The 27603-nt window shown below is 43.3% G+C and overlaps 2 protein-coding genes across 8 annotated transcripts in view; one reads left to right on the forward strand and one right to left on the reverse strand.

Moving 5' to 3' along the window:
* LOC108938110 (adenomatous polyposis coli protein-like) overlaps positions 1-7279 on the forward strand; it is a 29178-nt gene extending 21899 nt beyond the window's left edge. For all 4 annotated transcript variants that reach the window (XM_018758446.2, XM_018758448.2, XM_018758447.2 and 1 more), the window contains one exon: positions 39-7279. In XM_018758446.2, the coding sequence (XP_018613962.2) occupies positions 39-6378 (6340 nt within the window). In that variant the 3' untranslated portion in view covers positions 6379-7279. The remainder of the gene's footprint in view (positions 1-38) is intronic.
* Positions 7280-14466: 7187 nt separating this feature from the next.
* On the reverse strand, positions 14467-26910 carry LOC108938124 (phosphatidylinositol 3-kinase regulatory subunit alpha-like). Of its 4 annotated transcripts, XM_018758474.2 has the most exons (11): positions 26790-26910; positions 26524-26588; positions 20295-20397; positions 19419-19517; positions 19137-19317; positions 18857-18982; positions 18622-18764; positions 16336-16512; positions 16178-16252; positions 15353-15523; positions 14467-15051 (listed from the first exon to the last, which is right to left on the reverse strand). In XM_018758474.2, exons 3-11 carry the CDS (start codon positions 20348-20350, stop codon positions 14862-14864), a joined length of 1218 nt encoding a protein of 405 aa, XP_018613990.1. In that variant the 5' UTR covers positions 20351-20397; positions 26524-26588; positions 26790-26910; the 3' UTR covers positions 14467-14861. The 4 variants fall into 4 exon arrangements, with proteins under 4 accessions (XP_018613990.1, XP_018613988.1, XP_018613989.1 ...); XM_018758472.2 differs by lacking the exons at positions 26524-26588; positions 26790-26910 and adding an exon at positions 21982-22310; XM_018758473.2 differs by lacking the exons at positions 26524-26588; positions 26790-26910 and adding an exon at positions 21860-22057.
* Between the last annotated feature and the right edge of the window lie 693 nt (positions 26911-27603).

Here is a 27603-nt window from a genome sequence, read left to right on the forward strand (position 1 = left end):
TTTTTTGTAATGACATTCCTTTTTTTTAATATCTTCAGGCAAATACTGAGGGAAAATAATTGTCTGCAGACGCTTCTACAACATCTTAAGTCCCATAGCTTGACTATAGTAAGCAATGCATGTGGAACTCTTTGGAACCTTTCAGCGCGAAATGCAAAAGACCAGGAGGCCTTGTGGGACATGGGGGCTGTGAGCATGTTAAAAAACCTAATCCATTCCAAGCACAAAATGATTGCCATGGGCAGCGCTGCAGCTTTAAGAAACCTGATGGCCAACAGACCTGCCAGATATAAAGATGCCAATATCATGTCCCCAGGATCCAGCTTGCCATCTCTGCATGTCAGAAAACAGAAAGCTTTAATTGAGGAACTGGATGCACAGCAGCTTTCTGAGACATTTGACAATATTGACAATTTGAGCCCAAAAGCTTTGCACCGTAGAAAACCCAGATGTCACAACAGTGATGGTGTTTGTCGGCCTGAAGGCTTCAGCCCAAGCAATGTGATTGCCATCTCTCCTTTCATGAACACATCGGCCTTGGCTGGGTCAGTGTCCAGAGATGGCAGAGGAAGTTCAGAAAGCTCAAAAGTAGAGCGGGATCGTAGTCTTGACAGGGAGAGACGTGCAGGTGGACCTGATACCTTCCATCATCTGGATAAGGCTTCCCAGCGTTTGCAGATGTCTTTGACTGCTGCACAGATTGCCAAGGTCATGGAAGAAGTCCATAGCATTCAAAAAGGCCAGGATGCAAGAATTGTAGCAAATACACCAGACACACATCTGTCCACTGCTCAGGCCCATTCTAATGCATATAATTTTAACAAAACAGAGCTTTACAGCAGAACTACTGCAACAGCGAAAGTTGAGTACAGAGCCTCCAGTGACAGTCTGCATAGTGTTGGCAGCAGTGATGGTTATGGAAAAAGGGGTCAGATGAAGCCATCAGTTGACTCTTACTCAGAAGAAGAAGGCAAGTGTTGTGTTTATAGGAAGTACCCTGCTGATCTTGCTCACAAGATACACAGTGCCAATCATATGGATGATAATGATGGAGATCTGGACACACCAATAAATTACAGCTTGAAGTACTCGGATGAACAGTTGAATTCTGGCCGGCAAAGTCCCAGTCAGAATGAAAAGTGGACAAGACCCAGACATCTTGATGGTGATACAAAGAGACTTGATCAGCAGTCCCAAAACCCAGGTTATCTTTCATATACGGAAAGTAAAAGTGATGAGGACAAACGCATCAAATATTCCCCAAGATTTATACAGTCAGAATGTGCTGGTTTTAGATCAAAAAGCTCCACTAGTTCAGAACCAAGTCAAGGCAGTTCCAGTCAAGGAATAAACAGAAAAATCAATCAGACCATGTGTGCTGTTGACGATTATGAAGACGACAAACCAACCAATTATAGTGAGCGATATTCTGAAGAAGAACAACCTGATGAAGATCAGCCAATGAATTACAGTATAAAATACAGTGAGGAGCACCACCACATGGAGCAACCTATTGATTACAGCTTAAAATACTCTGATGCTCCTTCCTCCCAAAAGGTCATGTTTAGTCATTCAAAGTCACCTTCTCTCCAGAGCTCTTCAAAAGACCATATGAACTTGGGTAGTAACACATCCTCTTTAACGTCATTAAAGAATTCTTGTCGACAAAAGCAGTTGCACTCATCAGTTCAGTCCCAGTCTGGATCAAATCGGGTTAATCAGAAGACCTCTACGAGTAAAGTGTCTCCTATCAACCAAGAAACATTGCAAACCTACTGTGTTGAAGACACACCAATTTGCTTTTCCCGTGGCAGTTCTTTGTCATCATTGTCATCTGCTGAAGATGAAATGGATGAGCCTGAGTCATCTTCCAATGTAGCAAGCTGTTATTCTACTTTGCCTATCACTGAAAAGAAGACAAGTGGTATTTTGGTTGCAGATCCACCCACTTCCACAAGCCAGTCCAGTTCACCGTATATTCGAGTGAAACCTCGAAGAAACCAAGGGTCTAATCTGGCTGCATCAGATGGTTCAAGACATAAGCCTAGTGAAATTTCCTCTGGAGCAAAGTCTCCATCCAAAAGTGGTGCTCAAACTCCTAAAAGCCCTCCAGAACATTACGTGCAAGAAACTCCACTTATGTTTAGCAGATGCACCTCTGTTAGCTCACTTGAAAGTTTTGAGAGCCACTCCATTGCAAGTTCTGTGCAGAGCGAACCATGCAGTGGCATGGTCAGTGGAATCATTAGTCCCAGTGATCTACCGGACAGTCCAGGACAAACGATGCCACCCAGCCGCAGCAAAACTCCCCCTCCCCAGATTCCTCCCCAAACAAAACCTAGGGTGAAAGTGACTCACCGCCCTGAGAAGAAGGATTCAGGCCCACGGCATGCAACTGTGAATGCAGGGATCCAAAAAGTCCAAGAACTTCCCAACAATGATGTAATGTTGCATTTTGCAACAGAAAGCACTCCTGATGGGTTTTCATGTGCTTCAAGTTTAAGTGCATTGAGTCTTGATGAACCATTCATTCAGAAAGATGCTGAACTTAGGCTTATGCCTCCAGTTCATGAAGATGATGATGGAGGGAATGACATTCAGCTAGATGGTGACACTACAGATACAAGTAACCATGATAAACCTAGTGTATATACTGAACCAGAAAAAAACATACTGGTTAATTCTGATGATGATGATAGTGAGATATTAGAAGCATGCATATATTCAGCCATGCCAACAAAGTCTTCAAGAAAACCCAAAAAACCATCACCTTCAATTACTTCAAGAATTCCTCAACCCGTAACATGTAAACCTAGTCAGCTTCCTGTGTATAAACCACGTTCTTCACAAAATAGAGTGCAGCAAAAGCAGACTGGCTTTAGTCATGTGGAAGACATACCAAAAGTATTTTGTGTTGAGGGAACACCAATAAATTTTTCCACTGCAACATCTCTGAGTGATTTGACAATTGAATCACCCCCAAATGAGCTTTCAAATACTGAGACCTCCGTGCTTGGTGCAGAGCTCTTTTCCATTCAAACAAATTCAGTTTCCAAAGTGAGAAGTACAGAAGGTAAGGATGCAAGCCAAAGTCTCACAACTCATAAATCTGCTTTGGATGACAAAAATGAAGACGGGGATGATATTCTTGCTGAGTGTATCAGTTCTGCAATGCCGAAAGGTAAGAGCCACAGGCCTCTTAAAGTTAGAAAAATTATTGATCGAGTGCAGCACCCATCTACCTCTTCTGGGAATCAAATTAAACAGGAATTGGAAAGGAAGCCCACTTCCCCCGTAAAACCTATGCCACAAACTCGTGAATGTACAGAGGGGGCCAAAGGTCAAAGCCCTTCAAATAGTTTTCCACTTGACACACCATACTCTGAAAAAAATAAGTGTCCTAAAAAACCAGATGTAAAAATGGCTTCCAGAGAAATTCACAATAAACCTTCAGGCGGCAATGGAAAAGCGCATCCAAGTTTTGCTTTTGATTCTCCTCATCATTATACTCCCATAGAGGGCACTCCTTACTGCTTCTCACGTAATGATTCATTAAGTTCTTTAGATTTTGAAGATGATGATCTTGATTTATCAAAAGAAAAAGCTGAACTCAGAAAAGGGAGAGAAAGTATGAAATCAAAAAATGTCACTGAGCGTTCCTCCAGTTATCCAGCTTCCAACAGGTTGCAGATGTACCAGAAGACCTCTTCAAAAGCTCCACTTAAGCCAACTTCTTACCTAGAGGCACCGAAAGATAGTACTTGCACAGTACCAGATGAGAAGCAGAAATTCGCCATTGAAGACACACCAGTCTGCTTCTCTCGAAACTCCTCTCTTAGTTCACTGAGTGACATTGACCAGGAAAACAACAACAAACCCACAAATCTGAAAGAAAGTCAAGGGGTGGTAACCAGGCCACCTGCATCTGGTTATGCCCCAAAGGCATTTCACGTTGAAGATACTCCTGTATGTTTCTCAAGAAACAGTTCACTCAGTTCTCTTAGCATTGATTCAGAAGATGACCTTCTGCAGGAATGTATAAGTTCTGCCATGCCAAAAAAGAAAAGGTTACATAGAAAAGAGGGAGAGGATCGTGAGACAAGTAAAGATAAAGGTATGACTGGGATGTTATTAGATGACACAGATTTACCATTGGATCTTGCAGACATAGACAGTCCTATTTCAGAACAAGCTCTTTCACCAGATTCCGATTCATTTGATTGGAAGGCCATTCAAGAAGGCGCTAATTCTGTAGTGAGCAGCTTGAATCAGGTGGCTGCCTGCCTCTCAAGACAAGGCTCATCTGACACAGATTCAGTTCTTTCTCTCAAGTCTGGTATCTCTGTTGTGTCTCCCTTTCATTTAACACCAGATCAAGAAGAGAAGCCACTTGCATCTAACAAGGGCCCAAGAATATTAAAATCTGGTGAAAGCAGTACTTCAGAAGCTAGAAAAAGGGAGGAGGAACAAGCCAAAAGCATTAAAGGAGGTAAAAAAGTATACAAAAGCCTAATAACTGGAAAACCTCGTACAAGTATTGATAGTGTATCTTCTCAACAAAGACAAGTGTCAGTCCCTGTAGTCCCACGTGGCAGAACAACTATTCATAACCCTGGTGTAAGAAACAAGTCTCCAAGTATGAGTCCAGTTCCTCAAAAGATGACTCCCAAAGGTACTGCAACATCATTCACACAAGGACAGAACAGCAGTAAGCCACCACAAAGTACCAAAGAACCACTGAAGCCAGACCCTGTTCAGTCAATTGGTCAACAAATCTCACAAGCAGGATCAAGCAAAGCTTCATCTCGATCAAGCTCAAGGGACTCTACACCATCTAGACCAGCTCAGCAACCTTTACAATCTGGCAAACCTGTGAAATCATGTAGCCGCCCTTCCCTTTCACCTGGAAGAAAGAACACTAAGTTATCTCAAATACCCCGGGCAGTGTCTCCAAACACAGCTCCATCAAAATCTCCTGGATCCAATAGAATTTTATATACTTCCCCTGGCAAACAATTGAATCAAACAACTTCAGCAAAGCCAAGTGGCTTACCAAGAAGTACCAGTGGGATTCCAAAGAGTGAATCTGCTTCAAAAGGTCTAAACCAGCCTGAAGCTGTAGAAAAGTCAAAAAAGTCTGAATTATTAAGGATGTCTTCTACAAAGTCCAGTGGTAGTGAATCTGATAGATCAGAGAAACCAGGCCTTGTTCGCCAGTCAACCTTCATAAAAGAAGCTCCAAGTCCAACTCTTAAGAGAAAACTTGAAGAGTCTGCATCTTTGGAATCTTTGTCATCTTCTTCAAGGCCAGTTTCCCCAACTAGATCTCAGTCTTACAGTGTTTCAAGTCCATCTTTGCAGGATGTGTCTCCATCTTCACCTCCTGTAGTAAACTGCTGGAGAAAAGCACCACAGAGTCAGAACCCCTCAAAAAACGCAGATGCAAAGCCTTCTAAGCACGAGAGTTCCCGTTCCCAATCTGAAAGTCCCTCCAGACTTCCAATGAACAGGTCAGGAACATGGAAACGTGAAACTGGTAAACATTCTACCTCACTCCCCAGAGTGAACACTTGGAAGAGAACAGGAAGCTCTTCTTCTATCCTCTCAGCCTCATCTGAGTCAAGTGAAAAGGCAAAGAGTGAAGATGAACGACTGATCTTAAGTCCGGTACAAATCAGCAAACCAGATAAAGGTGGCCAGCCCTCTCTGAAAGGGACATGGAGGAAAATGAGAGAGAAGAAAACTTCTGATTCCACTAATAGTAAATCCCATGGCCTGTCAGATAATGACTCACCATCTACTCCTCAGATGGCTCCACCCGTCTACAAGACTGAAGATGTGTGGGTGAGAATTGAAGATTGTCCAATTAACAACCCAAGGTCTGGAAAATCTTCAGTAAGCACCCCTCAATTAATAACTGACAGAGTAACTGACAAGACTACTGCAGCTAATGCAGACCCAAGTGAAATGCGGTCAGAGCATTCTGCAGTGCTAGAAACCTCTTGTAATTTAAATTTGCTTGCAAGAGCAAATGGTGAAAAGAAAGTAGGAAATCAAGAGGTTAAGTCTTTGGGTCACCCATGTGCTGTAACAGAGACTCGTGAAATCTCAGCTGTTGATCGGACTCCTTTTGGTTCCTCAAGCTCCAGTAAGCAAGGTTCCCCTAGTGGTGCTGTGTCAGCAAGAGTGACCCCTTTCAACTATAAGCCAACCCCCAGAAAATGTGGTGCAGATGGCCTGGCTGCTCGACCATCTCAAATTCCAACCCCAGTGTCAAGTAATGCAAAGAAAAGTGGTTCCAAAGAAGACATTGTGGAGCCCAGTAGTAATGAAAATCCCAAGCAAATTTCTGGATCATACCTTGTAACCTCTGTTTAAAACACAGCAAAGTTAGGCTCTGGACACTATTATTTACAGTCTTACTGCTTTGCTGACCCTTAAGCAAAGAAAACCATGCAATTATTTTTTAAAAAGGTTACACATTTAATTATGGCACAGCATTTTTGCTGGTAGAAATATAACTGGTGCACTTTGTTGTCAGAAGTAAAGTTGTTTTTGCCTGGTATTGTAACCATATTTGTACTGTACAGATTTTTTAAAAATGTATTTAATTGAAAATCCCTGTTATTATCATGTGTCTTGCTTGGCTTAAACTTAAATTTATGATTCAGTCATTTCAGTGGTCTCCTTAAGATGTACCATTTTAGGAATGTATTGATTTTTTTTTTGTTGCCCCCCCCAATACATTTACATAGCAGAACATGATTTTTCTGCAGTACATTTTAACCTTCCCATTCACCTCTTGCATGAGCTAATCTGATGGTTTGTTTACTGAAGTAATGTGGGTCATATGATGTGTATTGGTAGGTATAGTGTTAAAACACTTTGTCTGATCTGAAATTAAATTACCTGTAACCTTGAAAATCCTTGGCAGAGATTTTAAACCCTGGAATTAGAATTCAGCAGAGGTAGATTGTTTTATTGTTAGCTAATTTATTTTTGGATGAGGAGGTTGTTCCTTTAATGGATCATTTTATGTCTCACTAGAACTGAATGAACACTACAGAAGTATTTCTTACTGTCCCCATGTTCCCATCCCAGTCTCCACAGTCATTGTTAGAGCATGTTATCTGCGCAAATAGACTGTTTTCTTCTGCCATATATTACACAAATGTGAATTACTGAACCGTATCTTCATGCAATAAAGTAACAAAGGTTGATTATTTAAGAAAATTGCTGTCGCAAACTGCAAATTGTAAAGCAGCATAATAAACACTGTTTTTTGGTGCAAATCTGACTGCTGTGGAATTGGTAGAATGCCACTTTGTGTACTGAATATTGTGCTGTACAACTAAATATCCTGTTTAAATGTGACAGATCAGCTTTTTGCACCTTCCATGTTTACAGTAATATTCGGAAGGATAGTCTTTTGTAGTTTTTTCATTATGTACTGAATGCTTACGAAATGTTTACATTTGTATAAACCAGAGAAAATTAGTCTTTCAGTTATTTGCATTTTCAGAGACACTGGCAGCTGGCGAGGTGTTTGTCTGAACCAAAGAGTGGATACAGATAGGCTAAATGTCTGCTACTGGTACACTATCTAACCAAATGTATTAAAATATTAATGTTTCTAAAATGTCAGTTAGGTTCAAACACGCTGTGGTTACCAAGCTGTTTTGTTATGTTTTCCCACATGTGTTGTGGGACAATTTGGAGATGGAGTTTTCCCAGGCTGCAGTGTCAGTTCACCATCCATGATAAATATTCATGTCAGGCATAAATAGACAACCTGTTCTTTCCTTTCCCACTTCAGGGTTCCAGTCTACACTTCAGTCTTGTATGTCAGTCCAGTGCTGATGTCTGAGAGACTGCTTTCCAATCTTGCATTTGAGGAAACGATTTAGACAGCCTGTGAACTGGGGCAGGAAATGTCATACTGCATCTGCCTTTTGATGCCAGTCTGCAAAACATTGGAGGCCAGCTTTTCCTTGGCTCAGAATGAAGGCATTTTCTATTGTCACTGTTTGCAGCTTAAAGCCACGAAATAAGTGAAGCTTCTCTTGCATTTTAAACAACATAGATAGATCCTGGTATTTTTCATCATTTGATCATTTTTAATACATTTGGGGTTTTAAACATCTTTATGTTCCAAATGGGAGGGGTTGACAGATGTTCAGTACATCTTTGCCAAATACCCCTGGGTTTTTGTGCAATTGTGTCACAGAGGCAGAAAATTCTATTACAGCTGTACACTGACAGTAGTTTGACTAATGGCAACACTCAATTCACAAAGCTGAATAGCTAATCTATTCTGACATGAAAACTTCATTGACACTCATTAAAGTAATGAGCAGTCTGAGGTAGGATAAGGACAAATGTATACTTGGTCAGTGTATTGAAGGGTATATGCTTCAACATTAGACCCTTTTTAATAGAATCTCACTATTTATTGCTTGCCTTAGTGTAGGACTGGAGTGGTCCAGAGCTCACCCCGGAAGCACAGGGCACAGGACTGAGTAAACCCTGAGCAGGACCCCTCCAGCAAAGGGTAATAGCACACACTCGTTCACTTGGGCACACACCGACTTAGTCACCAATTCACTTGAAACATGTTTGAACTGCAGGACCCCAATGAAGAATCACAGTATATCTTTTCACATTCCTTATTCAATGTTTTGTAAGTGCATTTGTAATTACCATATTCATTCCTATCTTCAGTTTTATCATTAACATAAAAGCACATGGTGGCAGCAGTGTCAGTGAGCACTCCAGTGAGTAGTTAGTGTTACGTCAGTGCTGGGAAGTGCTGTAGTCTGAATGTGCACCAGGGGGAGATGGTAGGTCGTGTTCTACACCATGACAGCACTGCAACACATCCTTACTGCTCTGCTTCCTTTGGCTTTTGTAGCATCTTTGTTGTTTCCATACTGTTGATTCTAGCATTTTTAAGCAGTTATGCTGCTGCTGTTTACTTGGAACAACAGTCAGCGGTATTGCGCAACTTGAAGATCCTGTGCATGGTACAGTGCTGGTTAGTTATTTAAAGGAATGCACATAGAAATCTACTTGTATGGCTAAAGTGATTGGTGTGGCACACTGGCTAGCACTACTCCCCACCACATCCAGGCTGTTTGGAGGTAGGTTTGAATCGGGTCCCAGCCTGTGTGTTGTTGTTGTTCATGTGGGCTTTCTCCCACAGCCCAAAATCCAAGTGTTTTAGATGGACTGAACACTGTAAATTGCCCTATAGTGTGTCGCTACACTGCAATGAACTGGTGTGCAGTCCTGGGTTTACCCACTTCCCTCCACCCCCCCCCCCCCCCCCCCCCCCCCCCCCCCGCAGGTCTTGAACCCAGTGTTTCCAGTATGGGTTCTGGACTGCTGTGATGTTGACAAGTACAAGTGGTTAGCGGAAGTGAGTGAGCAGGTGAAAATGACCAGATGTTTACACGGTTTGCTTGACAAGCTGCAAACGTTCACATTTCAGTCCATGATTTAGATTTTGGCTTATCACAAGTTGCATATGACACCTTATAAAGTATATTGCACATCCTGGATGCTATCAACCTCAACAGCTGCTCCAAAACCTGTTCCATGTATCTAAATTACCAAAATGTATGCATCCCCAGTACTGGTATAAATTGCTAATTATTTTACTTGAAATTAAAGGCAACTCCAATTTGATATGTCATTGAGTTCTGTAAATAGCAGCAATCTATTTTAAGACATTTGATAGAACAAACAGAACAAAGCATGAGAAGTGAACCCCTCCGATCAGGCTTGAACCAACCAGGCAGGTTAAGGTCAGGGGTTTCGTTGCTTCCTGTTTCTATTTATACAGTCAATGCAAAGTGCTGCAGAGAACATATCAAACTGAGATCTTTCCATTTGCACACAGTAAGAAAACATTCTGTGCTGCTGCAGAAAGAAAGAGACCTCAGATGATGTATATGTGGGGGTGGTTTGGGGTTTAAAAGGCCACATACAAGCACGCACGCACACACACACACACACACTGACTGAAACCGCTTGTCCCAAGCAGGGGTCGCAGGGAGCCAGAGCCTAACCCAGCAACAGAAGGCGCAAGGCCGGAGGGGAAGGGGACACACCCAGGATGCGACACCAGTCCGTCGCAAGGCACCCCAAGCAGGACTTGAACCCCAGACCCACCACAGAGTGGGACCCTGCCAAGCCCGCCGCGTTCCCGCGCCCCCCCCCCATACAACCACAGGAAGTGATTATTTTAAGCGCTGGTTATAAGCGAGACACTTAGTGGACCTGGTAGAGAAATTTGTGCTTATTCTTAGCCCACATTCAAAATATTCTGTGCTGCAGAGAATAACCTGCAGAAGCAAGACTGACAGTGACGTTTTCCCCCGTGTACAGCATTCAGGTGCAACAACGATGAATTGTGTCAAGGAAGTATGCATGATAGAAAGTGCTCAGTTGAAACTGTGGCCTTTGGTAGATATGATCATTCTAAAAACCCTACATTTAGACAGTCAGTGTGGGGAAAAACTATGTGGGAGATACAAGTTAATCACTCCCTAAGTGATAGCCTCTAACAGCCCACTCAGGTCTCTTTGTATCTTCATCTGATGTGAACCATTTGCAGGTATGTGACATTTCACCCCTGGCACGAATTAAACACTTTGCAGCAATCCATGAGTATAGTTTTTTAAAGGAGTCTTATCCCTACAGACCACATGATGAAGTATTGACGTGTTCTTCGCCTGGCTCCACAGCTGCTGTGTGAGAGTGGGACAATCTGCCACCAAGGGAGCAGGACTCATCATCCAGCCTTGACCCTCCAATGTACAGTATTGGAAGAACAGGTTGTGCAGCAGTTGGAGCCACCGCCTTGACTCTGCAGGATGCAGGTTTGAATCATCACTCTTACTGTAGTACCCTTAGTAAAGGTGCCGTTCCTGAAATGATGCAGCAAAAATGACCTTGCTCTGTAAATGGGTAATAATTGTAAGAAGTACTGTAGCTCACCACTCTACCTCTGTTTTGGAGAGAAGTGTCTGCTAAATGAAAAAAAATATTAACATGTATGTAGTGGGGCTTGCACAGACTAGTCGACTAGTCGGTTTGTCGACTTTACTGCTCTGCGATGACGCTTTAAGCTTGACGTCGACTAGTCGCTGATCACGTGATTATGACACTATAACAACATGGACACCTCCGAGGAGACAACAGGTGAGGAGCCTGGTGGGTCATTGCAGCAAACCAGCAGCGGTTCATCAAGTGTGTGGAAATATCTCACTAAAGATGAAACCTGTGCTACTGTCACTTGCAAAATATGCAAATCTGTCCTGAAGTACAACAAAAGTACAAGTGCAATGCACACTCATCTGAAAAGGGGTCTGCTGACACTAGGAGCGATCCAAATCGGTCCGTGTACGTTGCGTTCATTCGTTTTTCATTCGAAATTGAAAAACAAAATGTGAATTACAACGCCTTCATTCGTGTTTTGTTTTTAAAATGAAAACAAGTTAAGAATTAACTAGCAGAAAAATTTGAAAAATGGCTTTTTATTGTTTCTGAGCACACACAAAAAAAGAAAAGAGGACTTTTAATTTTCTCTTTTTGTTTTATCATTCGAACTGTAGAAATCAAAATCTCACAATACTAAATACGATGAATGAAGTGCATGATATTTCCAATCTAACGGCAGGGTGACACAGCGAGTAATGCAGCTCCAAGGTGGTGCGAGAGGACGTGGGTTCGATCCCCGCTCAGTCTGTGTGGCGTTTGCATCTTCTCCCCGTGTCTGCGTGGGTTTCCTATGGGTGCTCTGGTTTCCTCCCACACTCCAAAGACATGCTGTTCAGGTTCCCCCATAGTGTGTGACTGACAGAGCGAGTGTGTTCTACTGATGTATGGATGAGTGACCCAGTGTAAGGAGTGTATCTAGCAGTGTAGGTCACCTTGGTGAATAAGGTGTGTGGGCTGGTAACACTACATAGAGTTCATGGGAAGTCGCTTTGCAGAAAAGCATCTGCTAAATACTGTAAATAAAGGTAAATGTCTTAACAAGTAGCCTAACCTGGACGTAAACGTGAGCTTCATTGGCAGTCTTTTCTTTGGAAAAGAATGTCCACTCTGGAGCCATTTGCGCAAATGATAAATAATGTGGTAGAAACTACTGGAGCAACATAATCCAAGATCACAGACAATCTAGCACAACATGATGGTGCTGCGAGGGGTTGTTCTACAATGAGTGTCCGAAGATTTTGTGCGCGTCACAACATTGTAAGAAGAGGACACTCTCTTGCTGCTTTTGAAAAGCACCTAGTGATCCATACGAACTTATAATCAATAACTCGGAGCGAAGCCAGCATGTTCGATAAAGCCACTGATGGATTATGTTTCAACTCATTTATATGCAAGTTGTTCAAGAATACCACAAAATGAAATAAAGTCAAAAAATATAATGGCAAGAAACTGTAAATGAGGCATATTTTAAATATTGTACATTTTGAACAAAAAATAGTTTTTAAACATAGTTAATTCATAATTTGTTTTTCATTTTTAAAAAAATCTGCATTTTTTTTTAACCCTGCTATGATACCTTATCTTATCTGTTTTATATATACACACACACATATACTGTATATACATAGCACCTATGTATGAGCTGTCTGTTGTCAGCATATGCATTCAGTTTGAGGATAGATTGTCGGCTGTTGCAAAGCATTCCCTTCTCCTGTGTTTTTATTCATGACATCATCAGCGATTAATCGACGTCGAATCGATTTTCATCACATCAGCTGTCGACTTCAAAAAATCTATAGTCGTGCAGCCCCTCGTATGTAGTGTGTCTCTAACAGTGCTGGATGAGGTACTTGAAACTTGTATTCAGTTCATTGCTATTAAAATGTTCCTATGGACAGTTCCCATGCAGAAATCTCAGCACTTAATTTGATGTGAATTATGTGCTGATGACCAGCATGGACACTGCAAACTGTGTGTGAGATCGCAGTGCCTGGAAGAGAAGCACAAAATCAATACTATCAGCAGTGAAGTCTTGCTTCCAAGTAATTTAATCAGCTACCTGTCACTGAGCTCACAGTCTTATGCAATCATGCATAAATCATAAATGTACATGCTGAACGATGGAAAGGCATTGCAAGTCAACTAGCTGTGAATTATTTTTAAAAAGTGTCATTTTTTTTTACTGGTATGAGGTACGCTTGGGATTACAGGGATCATCAGTCCATCTTTGTGATCGTCACGTATGTAGCAGTCTGTTTGAGAAGGCTTCTTGTGTGGTCACACTTGAAGCAACGTGTTTGTGTAAATTTATCTTCCAGCGTAAAAAATGAAATATTGACATATATAGACTGTTACGTAAAGGCATGAGCACTGTAAATATAAAGTTATGAAATATGCATGCAGAAAAAACATAGTTGTCTTCCATTTTACGTGGGAAAGTACAGTATAATGGAAAGCAAAGATAAATGGATTTTGCACATGAACTCCAAATCCCTTTCCCCAAGTAACAATATCAATATTTATTGGCATTAGCATGGACTTCAGCAGGAAACTGCAGATCTAACAGACATGAATTATTTCATCCATTTAAATGCGGAAATAGAATTTTCTGATACAGAAAAAAATACTTAAACCAGGAATGAAACGGTAACATCTAATACTCGATCATTGCATGTTGCAGAATTCTAGGACACGCAGTGTCTTTGCCCTCCTTAAACGGTTACAAAATAAAAAGCAAGACTTAGAATTCTAGCGATGTTTCCATGGAGACAGGACAGAGAGCATGCGCACAGCAGGATTGAGCACATCACACGTCCGACATGCACCCAGCTGATTACAATATCCACCCTAACTCCCATGTGCACTTGAGTTCTAGTTTCTGAGAAGAATTAGCATGGTAAATATGAGACTGCGAAACATCTCACTTGCTTAACTGTCTCTAATGAGGGAAAACTCAACACATATGATTTAAATAAAGCAAATTATTGGCTAAAGATCCAGCTATAGATAAATAGTCAGTCTCTTGCAGTTGTGACACTTTCAAGGCTGACCTGGACACTACAACAGAACAAATACGAAATCGGTTCATGCCAAAATACAACACTTAAGTGTATGCAAATGAAAACAGCTCTGAAGAATAGAAACAGCACAGTGCAGAAAAAGCGATATAAAACTGAGAACTGGAGGTTTGGTTCAAGTCCTGTTTCCATTTTAACTCTTGTTAATACGGGTTTTCACTGAACAAAAAAAAGATTATTCTTCCTGGAATGTCATCCATCGCAGCACTTGATATCAAATTCTACTCACATATTTTGTGGAAAAGTGCAATCTTGCTACATTTCTCAGTTGGTCCATCATTCACTCCCAGACTAAACCCTGAAACACTGAACAGCCTTCTGGACTGGGCCTTTGTCCGTCTCTCATGCACACACACACACACACACACCCACCCACCCACCCCACACACACAGCTGGAGGCGGTACAAAAAGCCATATATGTCATAAGCGTTCGACAATCCAGCTGTTCAGGCCTTTGAAAAGATGTAAACGAGCACCGTTATGAAAAGCCTCCCGAAGGTCCGTTGCCTAGGACCTCTGCAGTTTTGGGCCGATCCTGCGCTTCTTCATCAAAAGCACAAGACCATATCTGACTGGACCAACAAAGCCACACTGCTCTGCTCACAGTCTCCACTGCTGATTTCATTAGGTATCTTTGAACGCATTGGTGAGTGTCTGAGGCAAAGAACAGATGTCCTCAAGTGTCTTTTTCCACGCTGGGGCATCTCCGTGTTTCCACCCTGTGATTCACCCCGATCCGCTCGTTCCAGGCTGCCTCGTGGGTAGTGGGACGGGGGTGTTCACCGCCTCTGGTTTGCGTAGACTGGATAGGCCAGGGTCACATTCAAGGAGTCGTTGTGCTGGACCAGCGAGGTGTGTTGATAGTGCAGGACCAGTTCCTTCAGCGAGCCGTACAGGTTGTAGGGCTCTGCAAAGCCGTACCCGGTGGGAGTCTTGTTGATGACGCAGTGTTTAACCTCACCGTCAGCCCTGAGAGGGAAAAGGTATAGTAGGAACTTAGCACAGGGCATTTCCATGATGGCTAGATCATCCTGAGCTGTAAACCCAAATTCTCAACGACAGACATGAATCACAAGATGCCGAGTGAGATCATTAGAACCCTAACAAGTTAATGACGCATCCGATCGAAAGTGTCACTTCACGACACAATGCCGCTGGTTTCCGATTACTGAGGCATCAGGAAGCTAAAACTGGTACTTGATTTTGCCTTGTAGAACATAGCGTTAGTATCCCGCATTTAGACTGTGCCAAGACTTTATGTGATACGTACACGACGCTGCAAGCGTAGCATCCCGCCTTACTGCTGTCCCGCACCAAGAAGGTCCCATCCCGCTTGCCACGGAGCAGCGTCTCGGCCTGGCTGCGGTTGATGTTGCCAAGCCTCCATGTGTGCTCATCGTGATGGGGAAGGTCCTCCTCATCTTCGACCATTGAGTATGGACTGCAGTGCCAAATAATAACAACAAGAGCGTAAATGATCAGCGGAGTTTCTATGTAGAGATATCTAGCTAGTTTAAATACTCTTTTGTCCAAAGTGCCTCATAATGTTTACTAGCTAACACTGTAATATACACGTTTACAGGCTTATCAGTGCTTTCAAGAGTACATGGTAACAATTATACAACGACATTTCAACATGAGATAATTGTGAGCAGCTGATTATAAACTCGCAGTAACGCAGCTGTAAACATGCTATCTAGATTCTGTAATTGCAATTTCATCCGAATCAGCATTTGTCTGCTTTAATGGTCATGGATATAGCCATTTCTAAACGGAATGCTCTCTTCTCATAAATTTGGTCATCTCTGGGGCAATGTATCACAGGGACACAAGACTGCAATGAAATCAAAGCATAAGTGAATCTTATATATGTATATATATATACTGTACTCATAAATAGCTGATTTTATTGATAAATGTATGTCATTACCTGAATCATGGCAGAATATGAGTAATACCACTGCACAATAAAACAGCATACTTGTAAGTCCATGAGATGTATGAGGTACATTTATTATTTATTTTCCGCTCTACAGGTGTGTCGGGCGTGCAAAAGGGACTTTGTTAGGGAAGCTTGTACGACTCGGGCTCTTACTTTTCTGCGCTCTCATTGTCGAGTTTCAGCCACTCATTCAGCTTCTTCTGTCTGACACCCTTCTGCGTCAGCCACCTAAGGAATGGAAGTTGTGGGATTTAACAATAACTCAACCGATCAGTGTGTGACAGGAGCTGGAGTAAAGGCTGAGAGCGTACATGAGATACTGGTCTCTGGTCTTGCGGAGCTGGATGAGGTCCGGCTTGATGCTGTTCATTCTCTTGTCGATCTCCCTGTAGTCAGCAGCCTGCCTCTTCAAGTCCTCCTCTAGGCGACTCTTGCTGTCCACAATCTCACTTATTCTCGACTTCAGTTTTTCATAGTTTTCCATGATCCTAGGTGGATCAAGGTAGACAAATGGTCAGTAGGGAAAATATTTTGAAAATGTATCTTGCTGAGGGTTCAGGTGTATTTTTTTCATTCGACTCCTTCGTACCTTAAGACTTATTATCAGGTCTTCTGTGAAATTATCATTGTCTACATTTAGTTTGAAACATCTAACTTAATGTCTTGGCCAACAATCTGCTAGCAATGTCTTTTAGTAGGATTATAACTAATTACACGGAGGACAAGCAGTACTGAAGAAGTTTGTGGGTTGAAGGTCCAACCATAGTGAGGAAGCTAATCGTAATAATAACAGGTGAAGCTATTATCGTTTCATCACAACCTTCCTTGCTACTGTACAATCATCTCCAAAACTGCTTGTCATATGGATCATCTTCATGGCCAAATTGAGAAGGTGGCCTTCTTACTCAGAATCTTCTATAAAACATGTTTTCCCAAAGCAGGTCTTCCATAAAGACTTTGCTAGCCACGTTTGCAGTTTTTGTCTGTATTTATAAATGCTGTTACTTCACAGTCGTAATGGATAAAGAATTTTAGTAAAAGGACAGTTTACGTTTCAGACCCTAATTGGCACATTGCAGGTGGATTGCATCATCCAAGTCTAGCATTACATATTTACTATGAGCCCTTTTCTCATTGAGCCATGTCCCTGTATTACACATAGTAACACAGTATAAATTGTATTATGTAAATTTGTCACCCATTCCACAGCTATTCAAATACCAGGTTAGTGATTAAATACTCCAACTAGTGGAAAAACACAAGAAATGATGAAAATTATAAAATATTATACGTTTTACAAAGTAAATTTTCATTCCCTGAAAGGTTTCTCTGAACAGAGTTCTTCCACAATAAATCCAGACTTGTTTCCTTCCTGCTTTTTTAGTGGTTTCTGTAACAGGTTACAGGGAATCCCTGTAACCTGTGACAGAAACCACTAAAAAAGGGTGGCAGCAACAACAGAGCAATTCATTGCACAGAATTAGCACTGAAGCTGTTTAAAATTAAAAGAAAGGGCTCAATATGCACAAAATCTATCCGCATGCGTGACACAACACGCGTATTTTGTTCGAAATTGTATCCACAATTAAGCAAATACTAGTGTTATATTAAAATTTGTAAAAGTTTGTTGGTGTGAGTCATCAGAAATATTAAAGTGCACGTTTCCATGAGATTATAATAAAGGTGTTTTGGAGCAAAATGCAGAACTTCAGTGTATCACTTAGTTCCTTCCACCCTTTAAATTAAAAAATGAACAAACGCACGTCATTGGAGCACTGCGGGGTTCCGCGCGCAGAGGTGCTGCGTCACAACGGCGCGCGGGCGCGAAAAAAACGGTCGTGAGTCTCGAGCCGCGGTCGTGCAAGAGCAGCGCTATTATTACTATAATAATAATAATAATAATAATAATAATGACCTTAGTTAACGGCCAAAAGAGGCGCACAATCAATGCCAGAATGAGAATACCAAAATATAGTTTTTGCCTCAGAGTGTTTGTGGTGCCGAAGAACACTTGTAATTTATATTTTTTGCTTAGGTCTAGTTGAGTATATTTAACAGTTTGTTAAAGGTCAGCCTAGTTGAGCACGATGTGCTCAGTTTGCCGAGACTCGCTCCCGACTGATCGTTACGAACAGCACAAAAAAAAAAAAGCCCAGTCGTACAACTGACGTCATCAAGTATCTCTGAAATATAAAAGCGGTTCAGATAAATATAAATTGTGGCTTCCATATGTGCATCGGGCTACACTTTTCTTTTTTTTTAAAAAAAAAAAAGAAAAAAAGCTTCACTTTGCGCTTGTTGAACTGTATCTGCAAGTATGCAACATCCTGTGCTCACATTTCTTTAAAAATATGATATATAAATACACACAGTATATATAACCACGCATGCAATGGAAACATATGTGTAAACAGGAAAATGGGCGAGGTAAAGCATGGTAGATGCCTGCACAGGACTAGAGAAGTGAGGTTACTGAGTGACGCGCGGCTACGGCGAAAAGACGTCAGGAAACGGTGCACGTGGTTACAACTTATTCCACGTCTAGACTGGTCTGTACTGTACAAAACTGATGTACAGGATGTCATGTCGCTCAATACCTCTGAATTTCCTTCTCGTTGCCCTCTCTCCTGTACTTCTCCACATACTCCTTGCTGTAACGCTCTTGTGTTTGGCACTGCTCTTCAAATATTTTGATCGTTTCATTGAAGGCCTCGATGGCCGTCCTCTTCATCTGAATCTCCTGAGGATGCAAAGATTTATGTGGTCAGGTGGTGCGTAGGGAATGACAAACACTACCGATTCACACATCTCAAAGTGAACCTTTAGACTCACCTGGGATGTTCTTGTGTACTCTTCGTAAAGGGCATCGTACTCCTTGTTCTTCAACTGGTACAGGTCGTGATACTCGCACAGTTTATTGCCCACTGCTTCTATGCTGTCTTCTTTAACAACCTGATCCTGCAGGAGCCAAGCATAAACAAACACTCAATATAGCGTTGTTAAATATAAGATTTATCGTAGGGCAAATGGTTGTCTGAAAATGGACGCATTCTAGAACAGGCCAAGTATGTCACAGGGTCTGTCTGAATTTTGATGGAGAGAGTTAATTTACCTGCTGGTGCCTGGATACTGGGTACTGCAGTTTCACGTCCAGTTTTGGATTATACTGCGCCAGGGAGTCGTTCTTGTAGTGATTGACTAATTCAACCACAGAGTTGAAGGTCAGCGGTTCTGAGAAGCCATACTTCCCATCTCGGTGGAAGATTTTGATCAGCTTGTTGTTGCCCCCTTTCCTGCGTGTCCAAATAGTAGAGAGGGATGTTGAGAACCTGACATTAACATGGAGTATGTTTCACTCTGAATATAGTGCTGAAAGACGACAATTAAATCGAACCTCAGGGTGAGAGTGTAGTCTCCTTGCATTTTGGTGGAAGCATCTCGGACTAAAAACGTGCCGTCTGCAGTATCTCTTAGCTTTTCGTTCACCTCCTCCCTGTATGAAATGGGGACAAGTCTAGATGAGCAAATCAAGGTTCTCCTCCATCCATTACCAGCACACAATGCCCTTCAGTTAACTACGAAAAGAAGGATGAATCATGATTTATGCAGAACAAATAACTTAAGTATTTATCATAATCAACGCTGAGCAGTAATACATCATTAGAAATTTAGATGAGTTGGATTATTTTACATGTAATGGGGTATTGTGGGGCTATATTTTTTAAATCAAAATCTATGAACAGATTTGCTAGTTCCAGATTACATACATTGATCGGTTCTTCCTGTAACTTTTCCTGTTATATGAATAAGTATTTTATATTGCGTCCGTGGTAATCTTTGCCGTAAGGATTTTTATGTTCTGCAGTGGCTTAAACAACGTTTTTTTCGTTTTTGTTTGGCTAGTCGCTATACCAGTTCACATAGCTCCCCCTTTCATTGCTCTGCCTATGCTAGAACTTTCCTCTCATTTGGCCACACCTAGATCTGTGGTTTATGTTCCTCCATTTAACCAGCTCTCCAAGCCATATCAGCTTACATGAGCGTCATGGCAAGAATACGCTGAAATAATGATAATTTAGCACTACAATTTGATAATAAATATTACAATACAGTTAAGCAGCAGTTTATAAGTACAGTGTTACAAGGCTCGATAAGTCTTGTGTGCTAAATAAGAACAATAGGTGAAGTGTTCAGAAATAAGGAGCAAATGGAAACCAGGATTTTGATCTCTATTAAGGATTACGGATGAGAGAACAAAGGTTCGACTTGCCTAGAGATGTCTCCCCAGTACCACTCACAGTCCTGTAAAGCCATGCTGTTGCTCATTGTGTTGCTTGGGACCGGAGTAGGCTTTGATGGTTTAGGCGACAAGTCTGTGCAGAGAGAATGAGAGGACCTGATCAATTTCCATAGCGCCTTGGGTTCATCTGAAACGAGCATAACGATTTTTATTGCGACAGCAGGTAGCACAGTTGTTAAGTAACTGAAGATTTTATCAAAAGACGGCAGACTGAAGTCCTTACAAGGAACTTGATGTTGGACCCTAGAGAAAGGTGGACAACTTGCTTTTTCGGTATACATCCATAGATAAATGTCATTTTAAACTGTTAAAAATGGATTTGTATGAATGCATATACTTGTAACTTAAATAACACTATATGATAAGCCCTGTGCTTTTTCATTTTGGGAAGTTTCTCATTTTAGGGAATGTCATTTGCTGTAGTCCTCCAAATCCAGATCCTGTCAAAATGCAAAATGTAATAATTTTTCATCTAACACACCTTTGTATTAATTCAGACATTAATCCAGAGAGGAGACCATAGCTTGAGATTTCCATGACTCACTGGTCCCTAATAACATTGCAGACAAGTAGTAACATTTCCGACCGAAAATCAAGAACAGAACAAAAAATATCTAATATGCTGAATTTCAAATTTGTATTTTTCTCAGCTTGTTGGGTCATGATGTAGGTCTGTCTGCTAGTCTACATCCCACCCATACTGCCTTTATAATGAGGTCCAGTGTTCTAGCTCCAGTACTGAGAAAGGGATGAGGCACAGGGTGCAACTCCGAGGGACTGTATTTCCTAGAATGGAAAGGGCTGTGCTCCCTGTGTCCTCACCAATCCCCAGGACAATGAGAAATCACTGCAATTGCAAGGAACATTACATAACAAACCTTTCGCTCAACTGCAAAACTGTACCGAAAAACTCTGTCGAGCGTTCGCCAAACAGCCTGTTGAGAACTGAACAAAAAGTGGCAACATGTGTTTCATTTTGTGTTGCTCAGAATATAAAGATGACACTTCTGCTGCCTCTGGACCTTGACAAACAGTGTATTTAAATGCCTTTACATTTAAAGCAAGTCAGATCAGTTATGGCAGAGTAGCACCGCTGTTTCCGTGCATCTTTGCCAGCGAATGGACATCTACTTATGTTTCCATATTTAAATGGAGTGGACCAACGAATAACCGGTGCCGCTGATTACATCAGTGACTAAAAGAGGCACCAGCTGAAATGGCAGAATGGCATGCGGTCCCGAGCATTGCACCGCTCCATCCAGAAACAGGTCTGCTTTGTCACACAGGTGCTCCGTTGCAGCCCTGACAGCATGCGAGTGAGCTGCACCTACTCGCCAAGTCCTAAAATCGCATGCATCAAGACACACTTCCTGCACTCACACTTTTTGCGCGCACCCACAATACGTGCATAACCCCGAAGAAGCAAACGCACACAAGTACCATTCAAAGCCACATGCCCACAACCGAAGTGTCGAGAAATGGCACGCATGCAATAGTGCACACATGACTGAGGATGTAACAGTGGAGAGACCTACCTACTAAGGATCATTACTGTCAGATGTTGACGTGGGGTTCTTTGACTGACCTACCAGCAGGAAACTAATCCTTGACAATGACAGGCTCGGCTCTCAGAGGTTCAGCTGAACTGCAGCATTACCTGGTGGGTCCATCTCTACGTAGAAGAAGGAGTCGGTGACAAAGCCATACCCAAATGTGTAACTCTCCGTGTCCAAATCTTCCATGTTTAGAAGAGCTCTGTGCACCGTGGGCTGTGAAATGAGTGCGGAGTTTGTATCCCAGCAGATCAGCTCGGAGACAAGAACCCTCGCCTCTCCGAATGGGTGTTTGGAGAATAATTTCAAAAGCTTTAGAGGACAGCTTGGTAACGCATTACATCACACAGCTCGGCCAATCAGCTGCGAGCTTTATCACCAGACCACTCCTGCCTCACTGCTGCATCTTTCATGTCCTCTGAGCAATGATGTCATCTGGAAAGCTCACTGGATTTTATTCGTCTTTGCTCACACACACACACACACACACACACACACACACTCTCTCTCTCCTTCTCTTTCTCTTGCTTGCTCCCTCCCCCTTTCCCTTTGTCTGTAGACGGTGTCTTATCTTGAACTACATGCAAAACCCAGCAGCCGAGGGGGGGAGGCGGGAGGGGTCCGCGAGACGAATTGTCGCTCCAGCCGCTCCACGTGCGCCGAGGAAAGTGAGCGCGAAAGGGAAAGACAAATGCTCTTCCGTAGAGCGAAAAGCACCTTCTCCTTGCTCGTTCTTGCCGTCTCTGTGTCTTTTTGCCACTCTCAGCCTACCTCGTCCCCGTGCTGGTTCTGTCCATCATGCTGCTGGCACCGGGACAACAGCCTGCAGTTCTGCTGCATCACGCAGTCAGGCCCATGATCCAGCAAAGCCTGCGTCAGCGCGCGGGCGACACTTTCACCACGCAGAAGCAAGCGCAGAGCACGGTGCTCATAAAATGCAGACCGCCACCCAGCAGGGTTCCAAGAATTTAAACCGCTTGCAAACTTGCACGTTCCCAGGAGATCTCAGAGACATGGGGCAATAAGGGTATAGGAACAGATCCCTTCCCGAATGCCAGCGAATGTTTTGAAAATAAGTGTAAAGGTCCCTTTCTTAGAATTTTTCTGTATTTATTTATAAATGGCCACACACATGCATACACCTACGTGTGTGTGTGTGCCAGCGAAGGTCAGTAATTAAAAAATACCAGAAAAAAGAGAGCCCATTGCTGTCATGCTTCTACGCAGAGATCAGCCATGAGGAAACCAGTTTATCTCGCTCACCTGCATGTCACCAGCCTTATCCTCGCCGTGACCTCTGAGAGCACATTTCACACTGCGCTCTTGCCTTCGCTCTCCGTCTTAGCAACAGCGCCGCGTCAACCTTCTACACCCAAACCCATTTTAAAACTATTAATACTGGTCCTTTTCCCCCCCTTTTTTTTTTTTTTTTAAACTGATCTCCAAGAAGGTTCCGCTCCGCACGTGGGCTCTACTTATGCTCGGTATATTATTTGTCACTGAAGTTTCAAAAAGACACAAAATCGGCTCTGTCCAGGTGATTGGCGAGTGACTAAATCCTGAGAAGCTTTCCCCATTTTTTGTGCAGTGGCACAGCGGGTAGCACTGGTGCCTCACAGCTCCTGGGCTGTGTGATCAGATGAGGGTTTGAATCCAGCTCAGTCTGTTGAGCATGAGTTTTCTCCACATGCTCCAGTTTCCTTCCACAGTTCGCAGTCATGTGCTTCACGTCAAGTGCTGACTCTTAATTTGCCCATCGTGTGTGTGCGACTGAGTGTGTTACATTGCCCTGGTGTATTGATGGGTGAATGATTGCTGGGAGTTTACTCTAGTGTATCTAGCACTGTAAATCAGGTCGGAGAACTGTATCGGCTAAGTACCCGTTATTAATCATTGCACATCACCTTGGAGAACATTTACATTCATTCATTTAGCTGATGCTTCTCCCAAAGTGACTTACCATGATTTACCCATTTGTATAGCTGGGTCATTTTTACTGAAGCAATTCAGGGTAAGTACCTTGCTCAAGGGCACTACAGCAGGAGGTGGGAGTTGAATCTGCGACCTTCAGATCCAAAGGCAGCTGCAGTAACCACCGAGGTACCGGCTGAGCACGAGCTCTTGCGAAAAGGAGACATCACTTCTCCCAACAAAAAGCAGTAGCCGAGTGTGGCCATAGTACACACAGCCATGTGGGAGAACAGCCATGAGACAGCGATATAGAGTCAAAGCTGTCCTGGCAGGTCTGCGCCGAGGCTCGGAAGGCCTGGCGGCGCTCCGCACGCAACGAGTACAGGACTGAGCCTCGCCAAGAAAACCAGGCTCTTGGACATCCTGTCTCCCTGCCTTGTGTTTGCGGGGAATTTTATGATTAACTTGCACACGGTTCAAATATTTGCTGAGCCGGACGCTGCGACGGCGCAGGTGGCAGCGGTCACGCGTGAAGGGGTGGGGCTCGCCTCGCTGGTGGAAGAAGGACCGCTCAAGTTCAAACTGCCAGCGGACCGCAAGCCACAGTGCCTCCAGCCAATTGTGACAGGCTCCTGGGGCCTGACTTAAAATAGCCCTCCGTAACGGCTGCGAGAGATCACGCGGATGCGTAGGAACGCGCCGAAGCCCATGCGTGCAACCCGCAGGACCAGCCAAAGGTTCGGGTGCGCTGGGCGAGAACTAGTTTCGGTCACGAGGCATTGGGTTAACGAGTCCGATCGGGAAACGAAGCGCCGTGCCGTCCCACCTCGGTGCCCAGAGATGCAGGACACTTGAGCGTTGCTTTGCTTTCGCTCATCTGTCCAGTTCGTCCCGCACAGCTGCAGCCCAGGTGCACGCACACTTTTCACTGGTAGTGTATATGCATAAACACACAACCACTAGTAAACAGAGTGTGAACCGAAAAAAAGGATTTCGCCGAAACATTCGGATCAGCTTTCTGGAAGTTTGCAGATGGCTGAATGGTTCAGCAGTCAGCATGTAGGCGTTTTGCCCTTTAATGAGCGCTCTGGTTGCAGATCACTGACGGCTGAGCGTGACCTGGGTCCAACGCACAACAACGGCTCAGAGCTGCAGGTGGCTCGGGGAAACGGGACTTCTCGACAAATGTTACAGCTTCAGAAGCTCTGCTGTAATGCTCCGGGGAAAATATTGCACAGGAATGTTGTGATATGCAGAAACTCTTCAGCGTGGATGACGGGAACATCAGCTGAGGTCCGACAAAGACGATGCCTGGTTCCCCGACATCTGGTTTTCATCTTCAGACAAGTTTAAAATATTACAACTCATTTAATATCTGTGTGCTGCGAACAGGAACCTGGCGCTTACCCGATTCCTCAGCGTGAACACTGACAATATGCCTCAGCCAGACAGGACCCGGTCGCGCAGGGGTTAAAAAATGGGCCCACTGCATCGATGCTTCAAATCTGAGTGCAAAAAGTGGTTCTACTCTTGTACCCTTGAGTGGAGTACTTTACATAATTTACTTGAGTATGAAACACCCAGAGCATTTGTAAATGCTAACGCCAGCTGGTTGCGTAGTGGTTAGAGACGTTTCCTTTAGACCCAAAGGTCACAGGTTTGAATCCCACCTCCAGCTGTAGTACTCTTGAGCAAGGTACTTACCCTAAATTGCTCCAGTAAAAGGTAAGCAGTTTAACATTGTAAGCTGCTTTGGAGAAAAGCGTCACCTAAATGTAACTATTTAAAAAAGCATTACATCGAGATTTAAGACTGTTTTCTACTTACAGGCACAGGTACAATTCAGGAAACGAAAGTGAATACGTGACAATAATTCAGAAACGTTTCTTCCAAATACAGGACAAAAGTGAGTTCGGCTTTAGCCGGAAACTCTTGGCGACCGCAGCACCAATACAGGTCGCTGGGTTTCCTGCACAGCAAAGGATTTCTTGTAAAAAAAAAAAAAAAATCATGTCCCTGTTAAATAGGGTTGAAATAATGCATGGAAACTACATTAAAAAATGTAGGTATGTCACATCTAATTCAGTGATACATTCTCATTGTGCACGATGACTCTGTTATTTCTTCTGTTTAAACTCCCAGACCATAAACAGGATGAAAAAAATTTGTCACAAGAGCCAAAATACAGTTTGACGCTGATCCAAAACTAACACGAGTAAACCTCTACTAGAAATTTACTGTAGTAATTAAAGCAGGTGTACCCTTGTAAAAACTGAACTAAAACGGATCTCGGCTCCAAGATTCTCTCCAAATCTGTGACCCACGTTAACGCCGCAGAATTTGACATCGACCGGACAGTTTTTACGTGTCGAATATGGTAAGATCACGGTGTTTAAATCGTGATACCCGGGCTGGAGACAAACTAATACACAAATAGCGCAAGCGTGTTGATGGTGCCAACGAGCGTAAGCGCTCTTCATCTTTCAGTCCTCGATGGCGACGCGCCGTGCTGAGGCCGCTAAGCGATGGCACGTCCCGACCATTCACAGGTAGCTCTGCTCCGACCGCAGCGCTGCACGCTGGTGACACACTGCACCGTCTGCTGTTAACATACATTTCTACAGTCGCCTGGTGTTTTCACCGTTTCAGATCAACCTCTATATGAGCCGCTTTTCTCTCTCCCTCCCTGAAAATCTATTCCCCTCATTTTTAATTACACGATACCCTGAACGTACCTGGAGGACCTTGGCTTCTATCCCATTTGCTTGCGAGAATCACCGGTTCCCTTGCGACGTGTGGACTGCGATTACAGGTAGAGAAAACAAACACAAAATAGTCAGGCAGCTGCTTTCCGGTCAACAGACCATTGCAGGCAATAAGAAAATGCATCGATATGTTTCGAGCCACCCTGCCCAGTCCCCAACAACTGTGTCCTCGTATGGTCTTTGTCAAAGTTGACTCTGATGATGAGAAAAGAAACACATGGAAAGCGAGTTCCTACCCTTTCTCCGAGTGTCCGGTCGAGAGGTCCTGGAGAAAGCCTGCAGATGAAGACCTCCTAGCTGGTGCTCGAAGGACTCCTCTCGTCTTTGAAGGCACCGGGACTGTTGGGTGATCAAACCTTCACGGATGCCGGTATCAGCCGTACCAAATTGGAAACAATCCCTTGTGGAGTTTACCAATAAAACAAAGTAAAGCCTTCCCCAGCTGTGGTGAAACCGTGCTCGCCCGAGGTGTGGGAGAGGAGCAAGTCAGTAGGTGTCTTGCTGGCTTCAAACTCAGACATCTCAGCCAACAATAGATCTGAGAGCGCAAGAGACGCTCGCAGGCGATTGGTTACAGATGAGGAAGATGATAACTTCTGAGCCTTACTTCACTTCTCTTCAACCACAGATATCCTGTTTCTGGCCATGTGACAGAGAAGTAAATGCTTTGACTACATGGGGACAAGTTCTCTTCACAAACCACCGCGCTGCTGCACATTCAAATAACCACAGACGCTCTGTGCTGAGTCTTGCCGCGACACAATGTTCGAGGGCCTCTGTCGCTCGCTCACACGCACGCTCTGTCTCATTTGCGACTGAGCGACATCATCGCTACGCATCATTTGCATTTTCAAAAAAGACCAGAGAATTCAAAACCTTTAAAATTACCTTGTTGTTGGTATAGAAACAGTTCAGGTGTGCAGTGTGAGTTAGGGGCCTGCGGATGAAATACCCCAAATTACTGGCCGATCTAGAATGTTTCACAGAAGAACCTGAGTGTAAAACTCCCAAACTGTCTTCCCCTCTTACAGTGTACCTCCAACTAGATGA

The sequence above is a fragment of the Scleropages formosus genome, chromosome 17 (assembly GCF_900964775.1).
Source record: "Scleropages formosus chromosome 17, fSclFor1.1, whole genome shotgun sequence".
Classification (NCBI taxonomy): domain Eukaryota; kingdom Metazoa; phylum Chordata; class Actinopteri; order Osteoglossiformes; family Osteoglossidae; genus Scleropages; species Scleropages formosus.

Coding starts and splice junctions, on each gene's coding strand:
- LOC108938124 (XM_018758471.2), bottom strand. CDS start 20,605: ATGTATACCGAAAAAGCAAGTTGTCCACCTTTCTCTAGGGTCCAACAT. Junction 19,318..19,418: donor GACTACACTCTCACCCTGAG/GTTCGATTTAAT, acceptor TTGGACACGCAG/GAAAGGGGGCAACAACAAGC. Junction 18,983..19,136: donor CAGTATCCAGGCACCAGCAG/GTAAATTAACTC, acceptor TGGCTCCTGCAG/GATCAGGTTGTTAAAGAAGA.